At 35.4% G+C, this 24,308-nt stretch overlaps 1 protein-coding gene across 1 annotated transcript; it reads right to left on the reverse strand.

Annotated features, from left to right (window-relative positions):
- Positions 1–466: 466 nt before the first annotated feature.
- Positions 467–22,466, reverse strand: LOC128991904 (calcyclin-binding protein). Its single transcript, XM_054415179.1, has 6 exons — positions 22,255–22,466; positions 19,141–19,348; positions 18,722–18,818; positions 18,078–18,187; positions 2,606–2,853; positions 467–1,485 (listed from the first exon to the last, which is right to left on the reverse strand). Exons 1-5 carry the CDS (start codon positions 22,273–22,275, stop codon positions 2,612–2,614), a joined length of 678 nt encoding a protein of 225 aa, XP_054271154.1. The 5' UTR covers positions 22,276–22,466; the 3' UTR covers positions 467–1,485; positions 2,606–2,611.
- Positions 22,467–24,308: the final 1,842 nt, after the last annotated feature.

Below are 24,308 nucleotides of genomic sequence, written 5' to 3' on the forward strand. Positions count from 1 at the left end.
AGTTGCTTAGTAGGGAACATGTTATTTCAAAATTCATAATTTTTTATTTACTGTATACAATATTTGTATCAATAAAAACCGGTTGGTTTACTTTTAAAAGCAAAATATATTTGAAGAAACTCAACTTTGTCCTTTAACCTATAAAAGTAGACAAGAGTTTAAGTTTTGTAAGTTTGTGTTTAAGTTTCTTTCCAACCTTTCAAAAATATTTTATACTTTTTAAAAGAGGTTGGCGGTCTCTTTTAACCTTGCATTTGCCCGTCCACATAGACTAACTGCCCGTACGTGGATCATACAGGAAAGCAAGGAGTTAGCCGGTAGAGTACAAAGGTGATCTGTAGTGATAAATTGTTTACGGCAGTGACCAGGATCAGAAACCACGACATCGCTGCCTTAGGCCCGAAGTCCGTGACGCCACCGACTCACTACTAATGGTTGTCAGGGTTTGATAATACAATAAGAAACATCAGTTTAAGTAGTAGTTTATTTTACACCACATTTGTTACAAACTGTTTTTTAACAAAGTACAAAATAACTGATAGCTTACTATAACTCACGCAAATTATATTTACACCAGAGTCCCACTTAACACAAATAATTGAAACTGGACCTATTCAGATTACTAAATTGTACAGATTGGTAAATAAAACAATGTATTTTTACCTGAAAGTAACGGTGAAAATATTTCTCTGAGCTCACAAAAATTAACTAAACTACAGTAATTTAAACTTTTGTAGCTCTACTAACTACCTATTTGTTAAAATTTGTTAAACAATTTTGTGACTAAAAACATTACATAATTATCAATTTTTGATTGATAAGTTAGTTAAAGTGAGTATTTGACTCACACTAATTGGTAAGTTGTTTTATTAATATAACGATAGTTTAAGAAACAAGAAAACTCTAGACAGCTAAATGTCACAGGTAGCGGCCATGATGGATTTGGATATCCAGTTCCAGTAGTCCACGCCATTTGGTTAGTTTGGCTTTGGTTTTCACAATATATCGTTTACTTTAATATATATTAAAGTAAAAAGGAACTGTTAGGCCTATAACAATCTAAGCTAACCTGACCAAACTTGCTGTAACATTTTGTTTGATGACAATGGTATTGAAATAGTACCTAGGAATGGTATTGTTATTTTTGGATTAGCAGGGTTCAGATTGGGACTGTGGTGTACTAACTTAGTAGTAATACAATTATAATTTCAGCAGTTCTAACACTATACAAAAAATTTGAAATTACAGAAAAAAAAACAGATTACCTCCTTCAAAAAAATTAGAATTTAGGTAACCCAACACTATCTATACTTTTTGGAATATTGCTTACATTAAAATATCAAAGCTATTACAATTTAGGCCAACAGAGAATATAATAAAAATAACAAAACTGTAATTAAATGCAAATCACCGAAAACTTCTGTACCGAGATGGATATTTGGTGTTAAATGGCTGAGGAGGCCAAATTATTGCTCACATCATGACCTGAAAATACAAAAATGGATATTTAGTAGGCCTACTTACCCCCACATGCATACTACTGCAATAAATACGGGTAGAAATGTGATTGATATTATGAAAACTATTTAAAATAATACCCCCGCCGCAGCAAACCTGCAGACTAAGCGAATTTCCATTTGCCTGATTTGATTTACACTAAAATGTCTACTTAAAAATTTAACATTTATTTCCTATTAAAATAGAATTAGTTTAACAGGTACTTAGGTTTGCTGCATCAGGGAGGGTAAAACTGCTTTTTTTGTAAAATGTTAATAGTTAGTAAGAAATAAAAACATTTTCCAAATTTGATCAAAATATGTTCATAAACAAGCAAACTACAACAGTTTACTTGTTCTCCATAAGAATAACATGGGAATTAAAAATTTACATTTTTTTTTAATTTTCTCCGTAACCATTAGGCGCATAGTAACACTTCAATATACTAAATTATTTGTTTTTTTAAGCTCTACAAAATGGTTTGGAAAGATTTTGCAAAATTTTATGTTTTTTGGGTCAAAAATGGGAAAAACCTGTTTTTACCCCATAAAACCCCCCATAAACCCCCGTTCCCATAGCCCGATCATGCTGGTTCGCGAACTCGTTCAAGTTTATCCCGCCTTACACCTTCAAACCAAATTTTATCAAAATCGGACAAAAATTACTCAAGTTATCGTGCGGATGGACACATATATATATATATATATATATCTCTATATATAGATATATAAAAATTTGAACGAATGGTGTTTTTGGCCTCTGGGGACATCAAAATGAAAAAGTAAATCGGTCCCGGGCTTAGGTCTTACCATGAGACCTACGGTAATAGCTACTTCCCTATAGGGAAATACGCTAAAAATTCAAAAGTCTATTAAATTAATAGTTTAAATCAACTAAAACTATTTGCTCAGATTAAGTGTTATTTAGCAACGATTAAATTAGTCTGATGGTCAAACCATAATTTGAATAATAAGACAAGGATTTTAATTTGACGGTAAGTTGTTATGGGATTTAACCTAATCCGTAGGTTAGTAGATGTTGAGAAACCTGTGACTATTAATCAGATTCTATTAGGTTTTTTCTGTGGCTTACTGTATTTCAGACCTACCTAAGTTTAGAAGCTTGGCATGCCCCCTGTGCTCCTACTCTCAGTCCAAGCTTTTGCGATGGTGCGCTTCATATCATCGTCACCGTCCTCGTACATCTGCTTCATCAAATCGATCAGTCCAGACGACGGGTCACCTTCATTTGAAGGTTTAGGAGTGGGTTTCGGCTCTTTGGCCTTCTTCTCAGAAGATGTCAAATGAGACCAGGTATTGCCCGTGTTAACCTTGGCCAGCGACACAACCACCATATCTGGAAACAATTATTTAGTTTTGACAATGCAGGCTTAAAATACAGAAGTTTAAAATAAGTTTCCCTAAAATCATCTGACATTCTCCATGGATATTGACTTAAGACTGTAACCAGTTGTCAGGAGACCAGACATTGGACTATATGGATTCTTTGATGATATAATGTGAAGCAACTCCTTCTAAAATAATTTAATAATTTTCATTGTAATTTCTTAAGTCATCAAAAAGAATAAGTTATAATAAGTCCAATTTGGTTTCTATTCCAATTTTAAGGGACGCGTTGCAGAAAGTCAACAGTCCCGGAAGGTCAAATAATTTAAACCTGTGCCGCTAGGTCAAAAACTACAATGTTTGCAGTGTCTGTAGATCAAAAATCCCAGAAAGTCAAATAGTACAGTCCGGGCTAAAAGTTTAGTCTATTTTAAAGCAATTGACTTATTGGGAATTTGACTTAATGCAACAGCAGTTTTAATATAACGAAATAAGATAAAATATAAGTTCAGTTTCGCTGAGTCAACAGTGCCGGAAGGTCAAAAGTATAATCTGTTAAAAACAACGATAGTCCTCTCGACGCATGTCTTCAATAATTTCGTGTTTTGGTGTTCTTAAAGTTGTGCTAAAATTTTGAAATTTGGCACAGAGCTTCTTGGTTAGTCCTACTCGATGACTATTTTGTTGGAACTTTAAACTATTTACCGATCTAATTAATAAAAAATGATTTGTATGGTGAAATAGTTTTAAATCGTGATTTCTAACATGAAAAAGTTAGCATGCGAGATTTTTTTTTGTTTTTGGGTTAGAGAGGTTTTGTCTGTGGCAAAGTTGTAGCCAAAAGTGTAATGCGTAAAATATATTTTTTTGAATTTTTTACAATCAGTGGTTCAGTAGATAACTTGGGTTGAAGAGGACGGCAAATGTAGCATTTCGCAACGCATGGAAAGAACTACATCGTACGATGCGACTGCTGAGTGGACTTTTAATTTATCTAATTTAATTTATCTAAGGACAAGAAAAAGGTGAATATACAGATCACCAGTACATTCATATTATTTATAAAACATCTTTCTTTATTACCAGCTAACATTTTTCACTTATAAGAATACATCATAAACAGGGTGTTAAAATAAGCGGGGAGATACTTTACCTAGTAATTCCTTGGGTCAAAATAAACAGATCAAGGATAACATTTTTTCCAAAATAATTTCGTTAACCAGATATCCGCCATTTTGTATTTTTTACATACAAATATTTATCTTTGCACTTTTCCAACCGATGTTTATCAAACTTGGTATGTATGTTAAGGTAGGAGAGACCCATGTTATAAACAAAGATTCATCTCGATTCACCCTAAAATTTCAAAATTTAACACTTAACTACAATATAATATACTCTACTACACCACAATATTTACGTATCACCATAAATCTTTAACAAAATAAAACGTTAACATTTTTAAAAACCAAAGTAAATCAATATAATATTTCTTTTTTGAAAAATATATTTAAAAAACAGGCGATGGTAAAATAACGACAGGCGAGTTTCGATCTGGGTGTTTCAGGTTTGAATCTAGGAGGATTTAACATTAATTAACATTAATGTTTAATCCTCCTAGGTTTGAACTGATTGAGAGGAATACATGAAACCGAAGGGGGGAGGTAGCAACAAGTGCACTAGTATTTACTAGTGTCCAATTACAATTTGATGGATTTAACCAAAACCTTTTCTATTTCACTTATTTTCAGCTGTTAAATTTCAAACGATACGTTTTAGCGACATCATTAACGTTATTATCATCATCCTCGTTTGAGTTTGGGTTTGCAGCAATGTATTTTTATGAATAAAACCTTTAATTTGATACCAAACTTGACCTCTGCTGCTATTAATTGACTGTATGCACTATTAATTAACAGCTGTGTCTAAGGATTATGTCGGCCTTAGTCACAAACAGGACAACAAGATCGCTCCGCTCATCCCACACTCATCTCCATTCATACTTGGCTTAAAATGCATACATTTTGTATGGTCGCCATTTCAAAGCAACATGGCTACATTATCAATGACAAACGTGGAAAACCTTATACGAGTGTGAGTAAGTCCGAAAACAACTCTAAAAAACAATAAGCAATAAATTGCAAGAACCGTTGCTTATATCATTGGGTATACACGTATGTACTGACGTGTATACTCAATGCTTATATCGAACGAATGTACATCGTGAGAATTTCCATTAGTTGTTCCATTTAGTTGTGTGTCCATTAGTATAATAGTTTAGTTGGCTCTTTTAAAGTCAGCGGAAATTGTGACTGTTATTACCCTTGAAATAATGTTTGTGTAGTACTTTGCAATCCTACCAATGCTTATAGAATCATACGATTACAATATTCTGGCTAGAATATGTCGCATAGAGTGGTGACTACTGTATCTTTTTGGTTTGCTTGTAAAACAGGATCAACAGAGATTTTCCATCGACTTAAACAATACGATAGGTACTCTCAAACTGTTCATTGCTATAACAAACTATCACACAGTTTGATGAATATTTGTGTGTAAACCACATACAGTACACCTGTAGTCTATCTATTTTTCCTTTTATTTTTCCAAGACTTTATAGAAAATCACGCATTACGTGATCAGTGAAGAAAGGTGTCAACCTTGTTTTATAGGTAAAGAAGAACACTGCTTCATGTCAGAGCATTCAGTTATCTTTCAGTTATCATTCAGTTTACCAAATATTTGGTGAGAATTGTAAATGCTAGTCGACCTGTACCTACCCTTCTAGACCTGTACGTAAAAAGAAATGTACTGTACACTGTTTAAGCTCGTCAATTGTACTCTGGATGAATGGGCAAGAGATAAGAGGGGCCCAATCAGCTGTTTGATAACGGTATTCGTGCGGTTTACTATTTGAGTTTCCTCGTTCATAATTCTACTATAGGCTTTATTTCTGCATAATACAACCGACTTGCTTGCCCGTAAAATATTTGGGATTGAAACTGTTTAATAGTAATAGTATTCATTAACGTATTATTATTAAATTTCTTGTTGTCCTATTATTCAACAGCGACTCGAAAACCCTTGTTTCTCTGTAGTACAGCAATATTGTTACGCACAATTATTAAGATTGTTTAATACTGACATTGCATTATTATATTTTAATTTGAGCCTAATTACGACGGTCTACGTACACGTTATTAGTGATATAGTAACATTGTTTATTATCATATTGTTGTATTACACGAAAGACATTAATTTACGACGATCCTTCGGCTTACATATTATTGGATCATTTGTTTACGTATCACGATTGTAAACGTTGATTGTTGGGGTATAATTTTAGCGATTTAAATATTATACAGAGCACCTACGGTTAGGAACAAACTCCTACAACAGTTTTATTGTTAGGCGGTCGACACACGGGAAGACTGAAACCCAACTAAAGTTGAACCAACTGTTTTGTGACGCGATTACGGTTGCAGTTGCGTTGGTTAAATCTGCACACGGGCGCGACTATAATTGAGTTGAGACAGTGAATGAGTTCTAATTTTGTTATAACGATACTGTGTACTGTGTATGGTGTTTGAAATGAGTAATAGTGATGAAGAAGCCCTGGTGTTTTATAAACAATCAAGAAAGCGTAGAGTAGAAGGTGTTGGGTACATCCTTATGTTAAAACAAATATTTAATGCAGGCTCTTTGTAGCTGCTGCTGCATTACAAGAAACAGACGCAAAATTTCAGTCTATGTACACAGGATGTCAAAAAGTGCTTACGAAGAGTTATCGCAGTTGGTATATCTGATCCTTGAAAAGCGCAATACAAATATGCGAAAAGTTGTTCAAACCAGGCGACTGAAATCACCTAGCAACCGGCAGGTCCGGTTGCTTAACGACTGATCGCCGACTGGTCCTCAACTGGTCGCATCGCAGTCGCACCGTGTGTACTGTCCCACCTAACTACATTGGTCGGGACGAAGGCGACTAGTTTGTCCAACTGGTTGCCGATTTCAGTTGGAAAACAGTCTTCCTGTGTGTCGACGGCCTTATTTAACATACTAATCAACAATAACGTTTGCCGCCAATTGTATTAAATCTAATATGGGTCCTTGGAACCTATTTTTGTTAGTTTGGATGTACTATCTCTTCCCGATGGTGTAAGTGCTGACTGAGCCAGAAGACAGGCAAAAAACAGCCTTGCAAGAACAACGACTCATCCGTGCCTACCACGACCACTCCCGCCGTTATCACCGTGACACTGGCGTACTACACCCAAGGCAATAGTTTTAGCATAGATTTATCATTAACTTTAGATACTGCAAGTAGAGATTTCATTTAAGAGAAACAGATAAAGCATTGACTTTGGATACTACAAGTAGTCATCCCATTTATGAGAAACAATTATACAATTGACTTAGTGGACTTGTAGGAGACATCTCAATTACGTGAACTATATTTAGCATTGACTTTGCAAAAGTATTGGATTACAGTACTATGATAGCTCCGCTCAAAATTGCAAGCAGACAACTGCATTGTACACCTAGTACATATTAGTACACGCAAAATAATGCAAGGGACCTTGAAAGAAATATTGGCAATGAATTTTTCATAATGGCAGAAAATAATTACAGTACAAAGCACTGTGGTGCATAATCAACACAGTAAATCAATGAAAAAAGAAAAAAGTTCAAAATCTACACATTTCTTTCTACATCTATTATTTCTTACTTTACAAAATCACCGAAACCACGCTCTCCTCGTGTAAGTATAGATATATTGTGGGAACTACATCTGCCCTAGGTTGAATTAGCATAATAGCGCAAGTTTAAATGAGAACAATTGTATGACTAAAACTAGTAAAAATAATTGATTTGGTAACTGATGACGTTGTTTAGACCTATCAGGAAACTACACTCCTTTACCACGTAAATATCTAACATAGTTTGTACCTCTGTGATTTCGTCTAATCATATTCAGTGATTCATTATTTACATAGTTTGACTATGTAAGGCCTGGTTGTAATATAGCTTATGTCTGGTTTTTCATAGGTGTTGTCGTTGGTTATACAGTAGTACTTGCACATATTCGCGCCTTTTTTAATCCCGCGCTTTTATCGAGTGCGTTGACATTGACTAGTTATTCCAACTATTGTCATCAGTTTCTTGTTCTGTAACACACATTCTAATCCTGATGTATCCCTCACTACATTTCCGCCTTGAACTGCATTATTTGACGAGCGTCTGGTTTAAATACATTAATCGATTTACAAGCTACATTATGAAATATTCATAATGTACCTTGCAAATCGATTAATAGATAGTCTACTAACTAATTTACTCCCTACAAATAATTAGGTAATACATTATTTAATACAGTGATATCAATGACAAATGTATATGATACTTTTACTAATACAATATTCTTAAATTTATTACACCTATTTGCAAATGTTTCAGCTACCTTGTCCACAGTAACAGTTACATTCGTGTAGTTCTTGACAGAAGACTTTAATACAAAACTAGATGTATGTCTCTTGGACTTGACATAATTTCAAAAAGAAGTGATATTGTATACAACTCACAACAAAAATCAAATAGTTAGTATACGCTGTCCTAATTGTTATTTTTACTTCCGATTTTATAGTTGTAAACAAGGCAATAATGGTGGTTGGAAAACTTAAGTTTTTCGCATACTTGTCTTAATTTACAGATTCGGTTGCATCCTTTGTTAACCAAAAAGGATATTTACATTTATTGACAAAATAAAACTTAGACTGATCGATGATTATAAATTCGATGACAACTGCATTTGCATCACCATACTTATGCAAATAGGTCCAAAATAAATCTCTCATAGACAATATAACTTATAAAGACCGGCCTCTGCAGTAATATGGTTTACCGTACTTATTAATTGCGTACTTATTAATTTACCTTACTTATTAAAAAATAGCAAAGTGCCGAAAATTACCAATTTGTGGGTAAACCAAAGTAATCCAACCTAGCTTACTCTAACCTAACCTAACCTAACCCATGCTTAGATCAGCAAAGTGCCGAAAATTACCGATTTTGGGTAAACCCAGCTTAGGTTAGGGCTGAGGAGCTCAGCTAAAGGTTATTTTAGGGAGTCCTTGGAGGCTAGTGGCCATTTTGGATAATTTCAAACAGCTGCTGAAGAGCGATTTATCGTCCAAAAATATTTTTTCAAACACCAAAGTGATTATAATTTAACATCGAGTATAGTGTGAGATTAGAAATGTTCTTTGTAGTTTTTTATTGTTCTCCAGTGGAGTCAATGAAAGCTAACAGCCATCTTGGATTTGTCCCCCATAAGAGCGATGTTAATTACGTTAATTTCAGACAGCAGCTGGAGATTTATTTACAGTCCAAAAGTATTTTTTCAAACATCAGAGTGATTGTAATTTAAATATCTAGTATATTGTTAAATTATAAATTGTCTTTGTAGTTCTTACATTGTTTTATGAGTTACAACGTCTAGGCTCCAAGGACTCTTTTACCCTCTTTTATTGACACTTACCAGTCAAATGTGGCGATATTAATGATTTATAACGCTTTTAACGATTTTCAAACGTGTTTTTCGTGGTGAAATATGTGTTTGCTGAAAAAGTGCAAGAGGAAAAGAAGTTTGAAATGACTCGAATAATAAAAAATAGGCTTCCATTAAAAGAAAAAAAGATTTTTCAAGCGCTTATAATCGCCGATTTCTAAAGCTTTTCTCGATTTCCAAACGTGATTTTCAGGGTGAAATAGTCGTTTCCCCCTAAAGTGCCAAAGGAAAATAGCATAATTTTGGTAGATAAGGTAAAAAATGCGATAAAACATAAGTAGTGCAAGTTCAGTATTGCCTCCTGGATTTCACCAATCACGTATTCAGACCCTAATTCCAAAATTTAGTTAACCTTGCGCTGAATTTTGAGATAAATATTGCAAACCCACAACGGACCTTTCCAGTTCTTGCTTATCTTTACCGCATATCTCTCTTATCTCCAAGACTACAGACTGCGCAATGAAGGAGGGTCTCGTGCCTATGCCTAATCTGACGAAGAATGAGCAAGAGCAATCGTACATTTGTTTTTTTAATTGTGGTGTAAAACTTTTTAATTTATGTTTAGATGTTATTTAATTTCTTGTTATGTGAGTTTGAATTTAGTATGGTAGCCATTTCAGAAGAAAGTATTAAAGTAATTTGAGATGTTAAGATTATGAAGAAATGTCATTTCTTTAACAGAAATACTAAGATAACTTCTCAAAATGACTTCTAAATTGTTATTTATTTTGCTAATGCAAACAAGCATCTGTTTAGTAAATATAATTAAATTATTTCGTTTATTACGATTGTGTTAGTGTATATTACTATCGATATATCGAACTATTGACAAGAATGCCACATTTAGCTACCCCATTCAGTTTTTCATATTTAAAAATCATATCTTACAAACAGAACTTTCCAAATTAAACATCAAAATTATTTAACTGACCTTTACCCTATAGAATCAGGAATCCCCAAAGGAAGCGTACTTGAACCATACTTGTATATTCCCTTTACATCGGACCTACCAGAAATTGTAAATACTATCGTTGCCACATTTGCGGATGACATGACCATTTTATCTGTCCACGACAAACCGGTTCAAACTACAGCAAATTTACAGTTAAACTTGGATGAAATTTCACATTGGTTTAAAACATGGAGGTTCAAAATTAGTGAAAATAAATCAGAAAACATTACTTTTACCCTAAATCTGGCTACATGTCCTCCAGTATCCATGAACAATATTTACCACCCTAAAGTAACAGAAATAAAATACTTGGGCATGCACTTAGATGCAAAGCTTAATTGGAAGGCACATATCTGGACTAAAAGACAATATCTAAATTTTAAAATAACTAAGCTTAATTGTCTTCTTGGATCTAAATCAAAACTTAGTACACAAAATAATGTTACTTTGCAGAAAAGTTATAAAACCAATTTGGACTTATGGGATCCAACTTTGGGGATCATCAAGTACATCAAACATTGAAATTTTTCAACGATACCAATCAAAATTGCTACGTAAAATTGTCAACGCACCTTGGTTTGTTACTAACAGAACACTTCATAATAATCTTAGAATTTGAAAAGTCAAAGAAGAAATTACAAAATCTAGTGAAAAAAGATAATCAAATTGGAAAATCATTCAAAATCGTCTTATACAAAACAACTTTTGCAAAACTTATGACAGCTAGCCTGACCATACTACTGGAACGAATTACACGCGGTTGGTACCAAATGAAAGATATTTTCCTGTAGATGTGATGAATCCCTTTATAAATTAAAATAGGCTCAAAAATAAACACAAGAAACGAATTTAAAATTTTAAAAATAACTTGGGCCGTATGGGTTGCCATGTAGGTAACGAAATAACAACTAAATGTAAACAGAAAATAAAACCAAATAGAAGAAATTCCATTTACATGTCTTATTTATAGCATAGGGTAAATATAGATAAGTTGGAAAAATACATACTTTTGGTCAAGTTTCCGACCACAAGGCGAGCTCTCATCTTGCACTAAATTTATTGGACAATCACAACACCATTTACGACATTTAAACCTCCCATTCAGATTCGGCTGTGTTATCAAAATTATCTTTGTCAGCTAGTGTTGAGAGTGGTAAATCACTATACTTTTAACGTTGTATTATTGTTAATGTATTTGCTTATTTTTCTACTTTTGAAACAGACTGTAAATTAAATAAAGTTGAAACCCGATTAAGCTACAACCCATTTAATAGTATATTTCGTACCTAGGGCCAAAAATAAGGTTTTGCCGGCTCGAGATAGTTCGACTTCGTCTCGATCGAGAGCTGCAAAACCATTTCGGTCCGTGGTACGAACGCTATTTTGCACCACACTATACCCTATTGCCACTATTCACCTCTATAATAATGCACACTGATGGTTAGCACAACTACAACTTTAAGGTTATGTGAAGAAATAATTCGAGGCATCAGCAAAAATAAAAATAAATTGTTGCTAGGCAACGGTGACAATAAAATAATTCTATGGATACTGATTGTGTATTTAATATGCATTCATGTTTTAAGTAAGTAAGCGGGCAGCTAATTTTGCGGCCCTAGGGACCTGCTAGGGACCTGCTCGGTCCCCGAATAACGATGACAGCTAAAAACCTAATAATTCTATAGAATAACAAGCTGTACCCGCTGGCTTTGCCCCGTTAAACTAATTAATTTTCAAGATTAGCTCGTTCGCATGGCTCAATCAAGTCCTGGTTGAAGTTCGTTCGCTACGCTCTCTCACCTTTAGGTTGGAGCTCGTTCGCTGAGCTCACTTGCCTTGGGGTTAACTCGCCTCCAGGTTGAAGTTCGTTCGAAACGCTCACTCAGCTTTTGGTTGCAAATTAGCTGTTGTCATAAATTGTTAAATTGACACAGCTGTTATGATTCATTAATTCCTTTTAAATATGAAAAATCATAAGGTTAAGATGGGAAACTCCAGAGCCACTGGGGCGGAGCCCGAATGCCCGATCATAATAAAAACTACTTAGTTTTCCTATTTAATGCCCAAAGAATCGGTGTATCGAATTTCAGCCTCCTAGGTAAATGGGAAGTGGGAGAATTAGTGATGATGCGTGAGTGAGAGTGAGTGTGTCAGTGAGGGCTTTGCCTTTTATAAGTATACATAGCACATTCAACCAGCTGTTAGTTAAAACAAATTATATTGGACTAAAACAAATCGATGATTACAAAGAATACTTTAAAAAATAATTTGAACATCCTACTACTGTATTTTACTATGCACATTTAATTAAACTGCCATCCTCGTACCGAAGAATTAAATGTATCAATGGTCAGCATTACACATACATAGTATAAATAAGTCAACCATAAGTATGTATTTGAATTTTCTTCCAAATGCTGAATTTGTGTCACAAATACTGAATGTTACAGCTGTTATGTTAAGCAAATTATAATGTACTAAAAGCTAGCTAGAAGCATTGACTTATTGGAGAAGGTTAGCATCGGCTGCTAGACTTTTTAAAAACTAAAACTTAATTTATAAAAAACTGGGACATTAATTTTAAATTATGGCTTTGAAATTATCTAGTTCTCAAAATTGTCTTTCTTTCAACACAAAACTAATGAAAATCCATCGACTGGTTGATTCAGAATCGTGAAAAAACCCCATTTACGTTATAATAATATATATGATAGTTTGGACAGGTTTCAACCCTTCCGTGGCGTAATACATTACACAGTTTATATGTAGACTACATTATAACTCATAAAATAGTTCTACAATTAAATGGATCTCCTTTTACAAACGTATATAATAACCAGAAATGTTCAGATCGTCCTTGCGTGTATTTTATGCCACAAATTTTGACGAAAGGCTTTTCATTACATAAACTATACCTATTTACAGTGTTGACCAAACAGTTGGCAAGAAGCATTAATAAATAAGCTATGTACCAAATATGATAATTTTAGCTCTATTCTAATTATGACAAAACACGAAGTAACTAAAAGCGAGTTTTGTTGGTGTAGTAAGCGTTGCAGGAGGTCTACTTTACACTGAATCGACGTTCACTTTTATTGCTTTTGATCTTCCGACACTTTTGACTCAGCGAAACTGAACTTGTATTTTACCGTATTTCGTTATATTAATCCTGCTGTTGCATTAGGTCAAATTCCCAATAAGTCAATTGCTTTAACATAGACTAAACTTTTAGCCCGGACTGTACTATTTGACTTTCTGGGATTTTTGATCTACAGACACTGCAAACATTGTAGTTTTTGACCTAGCGGCACAGGTATAAATTATTTGATCTTCCGGGACTGTTGACTTTCAGCAACATTCCCATTTTAAGGGTGTACCCAGTGCACTCTATTCTTTCTTCTTCTTCTTTTTAACTGTCTATGTAGTAAAAAACATGTGTCTTCAATTATTTATTATTGTTTTGTTGTGTTTGTAAACAAGTCCATTATAATTCAATGTAGTATTGTTCAAGTTATTAAAAACCTTTCTAAAGGTAATAAAAGTTCTTTTTCATTCATTCTTACTCTCATTACAATTTTAATAACTTGATATTGTGAAATGGATACGATCCTAAAGCCAGACAAGTTTAGTGTAGATCCAAACTCATCATCTGCAAGTAAGGAATGGACACATTGGCACAAAACATTTCAGAATTTTGTTACCAGCATCACACCACAACCATCCGACTCCGATAAACTGAAAATACTTATAAACTTTATTACTGCAGAAATCAACGAGTACATAAGTGAAAGCGGTACGTATAACGATGCTATATCTGTGCTAAGAAGTATCTATGTAAAACCTGTAAATGAAGTATATTCCAGACATAAACTATCTGCACGTCAGCAGCAACCTGAGGAGACTATTGACCAATATCTCCAGGCTTTAAAATTACTAAGTAAAGACTGTCAGTTTAAAGCTGTCACAGCTGAAAAGAATAGGGATGATTATATCCGTGACACATTTATTGCTGGAATAAAATCTTCTGCTATTCGCCAGCGCTTACTAGAAAATGTTTCGTTGACACTAGATCAGGCATATAGTCAAGCCAGATCCCTAGAACTTGCACATGAACAATCATTAGCTTTTCAATCTTTCCAATCTATAGTAAATGCAACTTCGTCCCAAGAAACTCAAGCGAGCAATCAGAATGTTGATGCAACTTCAAGCAGTTTAGAAAAGTGTTCTCTAGCTGCTGTGACTGAAAAATGTTTCTTTTGCGGTAATCTAAGACATCCTAGGGTCAAATGTCCAGCTAAAAATACAATTTGTCATAACTGTGGTAAACAGGGGCATTTTGCTAAGGTCTGCAGGGCAGGTAAACTACAAACCAAGCAATTGGATAAATCTAAAGAAGTAATGAACTCTATTGACCTAGCAGCTTCGCCCGGTGGGTTAACAAAGAGTACAGTACAAGCCCTAGTTAATGGTAAATCTGTCTCTGCTTTGATAGATACGGGAAGCTCTCTAAGTTTTATAAACAAATCTACTGCTCTTAATTTAGGTATTCCTATAAAACCAGGTAGGGGTACTGTCTCAATGGCTACTACATCAATCACATCCGACATAACGGGTCAATGCAAAGTAAATCTTGTCATTCTTGATCACTTTTACAAGCAAGTTAATCTTTCATTGTTACCAGATCTTTGTGCAGATATAATTGTTGGACATGATATTTTGAAAAACCATGCAAGTATTAAAGTAGTCTTTGGTGGCAACAAGTCACAACTAACCGTATGTAGCGTGGCAGCCTCAACTGTAGAACCGGTATCTTTGTTTTCTAATTTAAAACCGGAATGTAAGCCAATCGCAATCAAGTATCATCGCCATAGCACCGATGATTTAAAGTTTATTGAAAACGAAGTAAGTAAATTGCTGAAAGACGATGTTATAGAGCCTAGTATGTCTCCATGGAGGGCTCAAGCATTAGTAGTTACTACTGAAAATCATAGAAAAAGAATGGTCATTGACTACTCCAGGACTATAAATCGTTTTACATTACTGGACGCTTACCCACTACCTAGAATCGATGATATCGTTAACAAAGTTGCAAATTATGAGTTTTTCAGTACTATCGACTTGAAAAGTGCTTACCACCAAGTAAAGATAAGAAATGAAGAAAAGCACTACACAGCTTTTGAGGCCTGTGGTCAACTCTACCAGTTTAAGCGTATCCCGTTTGGGGTCACTAATGGGGTGGCAGCATTCCAACGTGTAATTGACCAAGTCATCCAAACAGAACAGTTACAAGACACTTACGCCTATCTTGATGATGTCACAATCTGTGGAAAAACACAAGAACAACACGATATAAACTTAAAAAAGTTTATCGAAGCTGCATCCAAATACAACCTAACTATTAATAATGAGAAGTCTTCATTTTCAATGCGATCGATCAACTTGTTGGGCTATCATATATCAAACAAAACTATCAAGCCTGACCCCAGTCGACTAGATCCTTTGAAAAATTTACCTCCACCCAGAGACACCGCATCACTGAGGAGGACCCTTGGTATGTTTTCACATTATGCATCACTTATACCAGATTATGCTACCAAAGTGATTCCACTTGCGCGTACTACATTCCCTTTGTCCAAAGCAGGGCTCCAGTCTTTCGAAACTATAAAAAGTGAAATCATCGGATCTGTAGTAAGCTGCATTGACCCTGAAGCACAGTTCATCGTAGAAACTGATGCATCTGAGAGTACCATTGCTGCTACTTTGACTCAATCGAACCGTCCAGTCGCATTCTTCTCAAGGATACTTTCTCCAGCAGAACATAGACATTCAAGTGTCGAAAAAGAAGCACAAGCTATTGTGGAAGCACTGCGGAAATGGCGTCACTATTTGGTTGGTAAACATTTCAAGCTGATTACTGACCAGAGGTCGGTTTCTTTTAAGTTCGATAACAACCGTCATGGCAAAGTGAAAAATGAAAAGATAATGAGGTGGAAACTGGAATTGTCGTGTTTTCATTATGACATTGTATATAGACCCGGTAAAGATAATATGGCTGCAGATGCCCTGACTAGAGTATGTTCTTCAATCCAAAATCAAGAAAAACTGTTGATTGATTTACATGCGAATCTGTGTCATCCAGGTGTGACACGTTTGTACCACTGGGTTCGAAGTAAAAACTTGCCCTACTCGATTGATGAAATCAGACGAATAACAAACTCCTGCAATGTGTGTGCTGCTGTGAAGCCTAGATTCTTCAAACACAAAGGGATTTTGATTAAAGCCACTTCTGCATTTGAACGGCTGAATATCGATTTCAAAGGCCCGCTGCCTTCATCAAGTCGAAACCGTTACTTATTAGTAATAGTAGACGAGTTTTCACGGTTCCCTTTTGCTTTCCCTTGTTCAGACATGTCATCGTCAACAGTTAAGTCGAAACTAAAAACATTATTTTCTACTTTTGGGGTTCCTAGTTACATACATTCGGACAGAGGAACATCATTTCTGAGCCAAGACTTAAAAAGCTACTTGAACTCACTTGGAATCTCAACTAGTAGAACCACTGCGTACAATCCAGCAGGTAATGGGCAAGTAGAAAGGTATAACGGCATTCTATGGAAAACAATTGAACTGGCGTTGAAATCACTTAACTTGGAAATAAACCAATGGGAGACAGTTTTAGAGGATGCCCTCAGCTCAGTGAGATCATTACTTTGCACAGCCACAAATCAAACTCCTCACGAGCGTATGTTCTTACATCCACGTAGATCTGGGAACAATGGTGTTTCAGCTCCTTCATGGCTTCTCAATTCCGGTCCTGTCTACTTGAAGAGATTCAATCGTACGTCCAAGTATGAGCCACTTGTTGAAGAGGTCCAACTTCTTCACGGGAATGCCGAGTATGCTCATGTTAAGTTGCCTGACGGAAGAGAAACTACCGTGTCTACACGTCATCTTGCTCCGGTTGGTGAGTACCAAACCGACATAGAGCAAACCGATTTTGAGAGTGATGAAAATATTCTATTACCCACTTCTCAACCTGAACCTGAATACTTTCCTAGTCCATCATCAACACAGAACCAAGAAGATGAAATGAATACTACTGCCGAGAGTTTACAACCTAGACAAGAAGCTTCTAGAGGAGAGAACCATAACACATATCCGAGAAGAAGTTTCAGAAGCAGAAGACCTCCTAATTATTTAAATGACTACGTTCATTAACATTAGGGAGGAAGAATGTAGTAAAAAACATGTGTCTTCAATTATTTATTATTGTTTTGTTGTGTTTGTAAACAAGTCCATTATAATTCAATGTAGTATTGTTCAAGTTATTAAAAACCTTTCTAAAGGTAATAAAAGTTCTTTTTCATTCATTCTTACTCTCATTACAGTCTATACAAAAGTAACATTGCAATTGCTTTATTATGTTCCATTGTTTTCCCTACACAAGCACAAGCCGGAGTACAACTGCTGAGTGCTGATGTCGGCATAATGTGAACAGTGCACCCGTGCAGGTGCTGGCTAGTAATTGAGTTAACGGCTGGGTATATGGGAAACGAGCCTCAGGCGTAAATACTTTTATCACTTTTTCTGTTAGAGTACAGAATATCATGGACACAGTCACAATCTTAAAATAAAAGTCAACATATCAAGCTACAACTTCTACCCACAGTAATCAATTAATTATATAGGCCTACTAATAATTAATAGGACTCACCTGTTTTTACTTTCCAGCTGCTTTTGCTAGTGTCTATTGTTTCCAGGAGATTTTTAATCAGAAGAGTATAGTTTCGGTTCTCCAGACCGTTCATATGAAGCTCCATTGAACTATAAAAAGTTACCGTAGTTAGATAGAAACCAATCACATCTAATATAAAATAATTCAGTGTATAAGTTTACACAAGTATCATGTCAACTAGATCAAGATCTATGTTAACTAGTATTTCCTGTCTCTGTGCAACACTCTAATCATCTCAGTAAAAACTAATGACAATCGTACTTCCTCATTGTGAAACTTGTACCTACTTTCTCTATGTACATATTTGTATATTTGTGTAGAAATGAAACTCTTTCTTTCTTCTTCTTCTTTCTTGTATCTTTTCAAAAATCTTGAAATAATTATGAAATTATCCATTGAGTTTTTGAGGACAAGGACCTGTGGCTTATTCATTAGGCCTACCTATTTAAAAGTAGGCTACAAATAGGATATTGAGACTAACTTAATGTTATTTTTCGAGTTATTTAAAAAACACAATAAATGAGCTCTAAAGCATCAAGGGTTGACATCGGCTAGAATAAGTTCAGAATAAGTTATGCAATTAAAATGCTGAAGTAGCCTACAGTAAAATATTTTAAACTTACTTGGCAGTAAAAGTTGTGAAGACACTGTCAGCTGGAAGTGTATGTACGTTTTTCAGTGTGACAAAGATTTTGACAAACTTGTCTGATTGATCCCAGGCTGGAAAAACAGGGTTACATTTTGTAAGCAATCTTGTAGGCTATAGCATATAGGCCCTAAATGTTGTTAATGTCAACATAGTGGTTTGTGTGGAAAATAAAACAAGACATGTATGTTTTAAATAGTTTTAAAGCATGACTTTGAGGAATATGTAATTTTACTTAACACCCTACCTAATGGCCTTGTGGTGTAATATACTACCTATTGATTGTAACAAAAGAAATGTTAGGAGGGAAATGTTGATTCCTTTAAAAGTCCTATACAGAAAAGTTCAAAACAATGACAGACAAATTCTAAACACAATTTACAGCAATCCACTTACCATAATTGTTGAGTTTAACTTCATAGCACCGATTTGTACTCGGTATGGTGGTTTGAGATGTTTTGTATCCATCGGCACTGCCTGTTTGTTCTTGTAACCGGGATATTTCAGTTTGCAATTTCCTTATTTCAAGAGACACAGCATCTTTGACACGCTGCCTTGTAGCACTAGCCAACAGCTGATTCAATTCAGAGACATCAGCTTTCAACTGGAATAAAAATCAAAAGCTGTACGAGTTGACTTTTAAACTGAACAAAATGCATTTTAAAGGTTTGTTTTCACTTTTAAAATCAGGGCCGGCTTCATGTGCCTAGAACTAATCACAGTGTTCCAACTGAAATAAAAACTTAAGTACGGTAACTTACAAACATGACCTGCCCAAAAATAGCACAACAAGTAATTATGTTTAAATATAAACAGGCTTCCACACTTAGTCGATGTTTTTTACATCAGTGGTAGCTTAATTTAGGTTACAGATGTTTTTTAGGCCAAGTATTAAGGCCTATTTTGCTTGGAGCGATTGCAGCGATAGTCGTGTAGCAATAATCGCTCCGGGATAGTAGCTGAGCACTGTTCTAACGGAGTTTGCGTTGTCCTGTTTTGCTTAGAGCGACTGTCGTAAGAGTCGCTAGCTACATTAGCGGACCACTGCCCTGGGTACCAGTCTTGCAGTAATCGCTCCGCGACTGATGCGCAGATCCTCAAAACAGTCCAGTTCACTCCGTAGGCACATTAAATAAGTTAGGGGTTAAAATAGCCATAATTTACTTTTTTGTTCACATTAATTTTTTATTCATGTGCTGTTGGGATTGTAATGTTTTGGTTATATTTCCTTACACATTCATTTCATTTTCTACATGAAGAAACAGGCGACTCCAGTAAGTTAAAAGAAACATTTGATCAAGCATTTATTTCCAGCAAACTTTGCATTGTTATTGCTCAAATGGTTGTGTTTACATTTTTTTTAGGTAATCCTCATCTATTTGAATTTAAATATAAAATACTTGACTGTTCCAAGTTGACTACGTTTTAAGTTATTTAGTTGTGGGTGTTAATACTGTATCAGTTTTTTGTATAAATAGATATTTTTTATTTAGACTCCAGGTTTTATTTTCAGACATCACTAATGTTTTATTGATATGTATAAATATTTTTATTTTCATTGATATCACTACAGTCTTCTATTTATCCTATCTAGTGACGTCTAGTGATATGTATCCCTCCCAAATCCTATGAGTCACTATGTATTTTCTATTGATACTTCCACTAGGGTCAAGTAGAGCCTCGTCTTCTAACTCTTCACTGAGGATCAGGGTTGCCACCTTAGGTTAGGGAAAAATCAGGACATGGCCCCCCTCCCACCGGATTAACATAGGCTTAACCCTTCGCGGAAGGGTGACGGATATATCCGCCTAAGTCTTTGGTGATAAAGGACGGGTGACGGATATATCCGCATATGGTTTTTGATGTTCGGGATGGGAAGAGGTTAGTTGTATCCGCCTTCTCTTCAGACAGACTGGCAGTAACCAGATGTTTTCACGGTACCAAGGCGCCACTTTCCTGCTCTTTCCATGACTGCGCTCTCCCCCGCACTCCCTTCTCTCTCACACGCCAACCCCTCTCCTGCGCCTCACCCCCTCCCGCACACCTACCACCACTCCTACACTCCCCCCTCGACGTTAAACGCTCCACATTACGTTGTCTTTATTTATTGTTTATATATTTTTCTTTATTTATTGCCTAACGTTGTCATGGTCATATCTTCAAAGACGGGTGACGGATATATCCGCTGCATTCCTATTCATCCGCGGACGGGTAGCGGATATATCCGCATAGGCCTAATTAAAAAAGAGTAAAAAATTATTTTGACAGTATAATGTGTTCCACTGTGTTTATTTTATGTGTAGGTACATGTAGGCCTATAACAAAACACAAAAAAGAAAAATTAATTTTTATTTTTTCCTCTAATTTTTTCCCGCCCAATGTCATGATTTCGCCCGTACGGGTTGGGTTAAATGTGGGAATGAGGAACCGAAACCGGGACTGTCCCGGCAGAATCGGGACGGGTGGCAACCCTGCTGAGTTAAAAATTTACAACACGCACTCATGACTGCGCTGCTGATAGGTGGCATATGAGTGCTAGGCTGGTATTCAACTATGAAAAATCGTGCGGCGACCGAAAATCAATTAGTCTAACCAAATTGGCCACCGTAACAGCTAAAATATATCAATTCACAGAGGATACGCGTCCGGTAACCAGGCGTGGATTAGGCGTACGGTAGTGACGTCACCGGGTTGTGGGGTCCCAGAACGCCATTACCACAACGATACGAAGTTCGGCCAGCGTTGTTCGTGGTGTATTGGATAGAGTGCTCGGCTGATATCCAAGAGGTACCAGGTTCGAAACCCATCGGTTTCTTTAACTTTTTGTCACAGATTTTGCTTTGAATGTAATTTCTTCTTAACTGTACATCTTTTGTTAGAATTTTTGGCATTTATAATTTTATGTTATGAAGAGAATTGAACCTTCATTTGATTTTTTTCATTATCAGCAAGTTTGGTTGGTTAGGTTAGGTTATGATAGTAGCTGCCGGACGCCTAATCCACGTCCTGTTACCGGACGCGTATCCTCTGCGATATCAATTTTTTCCATTACTTTCCTATACAGAGAGCAGACGAAAAACTGAAGAAACATCGATGTCTTAGTCCCAGAAACATCGATGTTTTCGCAATGATGTTATCGGTACAACGATGGTAACATCGATGTTACTAAAAACTAATTAGTACCATAAATATGGCTGCACTTTACTTGACGTCCTACACTCATTTGAATGAAAATATCGATCGATATATCGATTAATCGATTGCTTCATTCGATATATCGTTTGGTTAGTTAGGTAAGGTTAACCTAACCTATCGAATGAAACAATCGAATGAAAATATCGAATCGAAAAAAACAATCGAATGAGTGTAGGACGTCAAGTAAAGTGCAGCCCATAAATATATTTGCCTAACTTAGGCTTATTATGTACGGTCTGAAACAAAACACATTTAACCTAAGACACATGGTTCTAGAAGGATCTCACATACACAATAGGGCCTAGGCCAACTAACCTCATCAATTTTGCTAGACATTGTTGGTTTTTAACTTATTAGATTAAATGGAAATTCAAGTTGATTTTATTTTTTAAAATGCTGGCCTATTTAAAAGGTTTAAAGTTGTAAAACACTAATTTTGCTCGCAAAAGTAAAGATAAAAAGGCGTCAATCGGAATAAGTAGGTAGTAACTTCACTGTAGTACTGTACTTGTACTTTACACCACTACTTCACTTCCCTATTCCCTTTTTCTCTTCCCTTTCCCACTTTTCAGTTCGAGCTCACTTTACTTTACTTTACTACTGTACTGAACTGAGTAGGGTAAGGGTATTGAACTGAACTGACTGACTCGACTCAATCCAATCATTTCACTACACTACTTTGCGAGTGCTATTCCCGTCATATTCTGACGTAATATTCGTTTTGTTTTGATTTGGTTGTTATTGTTTTTATTTAATTTTTGTATAGCATTTATTACTGGTTCAATGATGACATTATTCACAGAACTGTTAACAAAATAAACAAGAAAATAACAAATAAGAACATCGTGGGTTCGCCCAGAACTGAGACACCCTGTAACATAATTAATTTAGATAAAAGTACTTAATCTTCTTTAGGTTTCATTCATCCAGTAGATCTTGAGGAAGCCTTCGACGTAGCCTCCTGTTCTCAGTTGCTTCGCCAAGATGAAAAGCTAGTGCACCAGGAACATTGTCTAAAGACTTCAGAAATTTGGAGGTGGTTTTTTTCTATAAAGGCCGAGTTAGACTCCGCTCCTAGCTCCTCATGTTTTCCTGTTTCTTACAAACCAGGGAGCATTCACAGCTATTCTTAGAATTTTGTTTTGGATAACTTGAATTTTGAAGAATTTGTTTTTTGATATAGCCAATCCCCAGATAGGAGATGCATGTAATAAAATTGTTTTTATAAGGTGTGTTTTTATAAAAAAAACAATAACAAATCAAATCAACACAAATACATACTAATTTGACAGTTACAATCATGTGATCTTTAACCACCTTTAACTCCAGGCCGCACCCTGGTAGAATTGGCAACGTCGCAAGTAGGGTTGTTTACTGGCAGACGTTCCATAAGATAACATGGCAGACAAGTGACATCAGCTCGTCTGGCGCGCTAGGCAACACTTCTTGCAACGTTGCCAATTCTAGGCTGCGGCCTCTGGAGTTAAAGGTGGCCGTGACAGCGTGCTTACAATCGAGTGCGTTTTTCGAGTGAGGCACCGATGACTATCATGAGGGCGAAGCAAGCGAAAGGAGAACGAATTAGTTAACGGAAATGGAAATGAAGATTTTAGGACAGGAAAGAAGAGAATATGAAATTGTAATTTTTGGAATGGAACTATATATCGAATGGGAATGGGACAGAAATGAAATGTTTTGAACCACTGATTATGGTAAACTGATTTTAAACTTATATTATTGCCAATACATATAATATTCATAGAAAATCTATCTTATTTACCAATACTTCCAATAATACTTTTTCACCTTCAAAGAAAAACTATGAATATTTTCTGAATTTGTGCTATTAAGTCAAAAGTTGGGACTTTTTTGCAATCATCTTGACACTAATTACTATCTTTATTGTAATATTTATTTTTCTAGGTCAACTACTTGCTAAAAGTGTAACCTATTTTGCTCGAGCTAAACAATCACGTAAAAAATATGTACCGGTGTACTTTTTGTACCAGGTAAAACGACTATACCAATATTATATTGTTGTTTTTGTGTAATTTCATTGAATATATCCTAATTTGACCACTCTGCTATGCTATTAATGATAACTTTGCTTGCTAATAATGATGACTTCTCGGGTTCGTTATCAACTATTATTTCACACGAAAAATATATTTTTTCTTATGATTCAAGGTTTATTAGTATTCAATTAAAAGTGTTTTCTTGAATTGTCAAATATTATGTGTTTTTATTAATCCGGCAATCAAATCAACAATACAATATAATTTTACAAATTAAACCCCAGCTCTCCATGCATTCACACACCATTTAAGTCCATGTAATCTCTATTTCCCATTGATACTTGTGATGTGGTT

This window comes from Macrosteles quadrilineatus, unplaced genomic scaffold (assembly GCF_028750875.1).
Source record: "Macrosteles quadrilineatus isolate MER2022 unplaced genomic scaffold, UCM_ALF_1.0 Scaffold_4__1_contigs__length_99947679, whole genome shotgun sequence".
Classification (NCBI taxonomy): Eukaryota; Metazoa; Arthropoda; class Insecta; order Hemiptera; family Cicadellidae; genus Macrosteles; species Macrosteles quadrilineatus.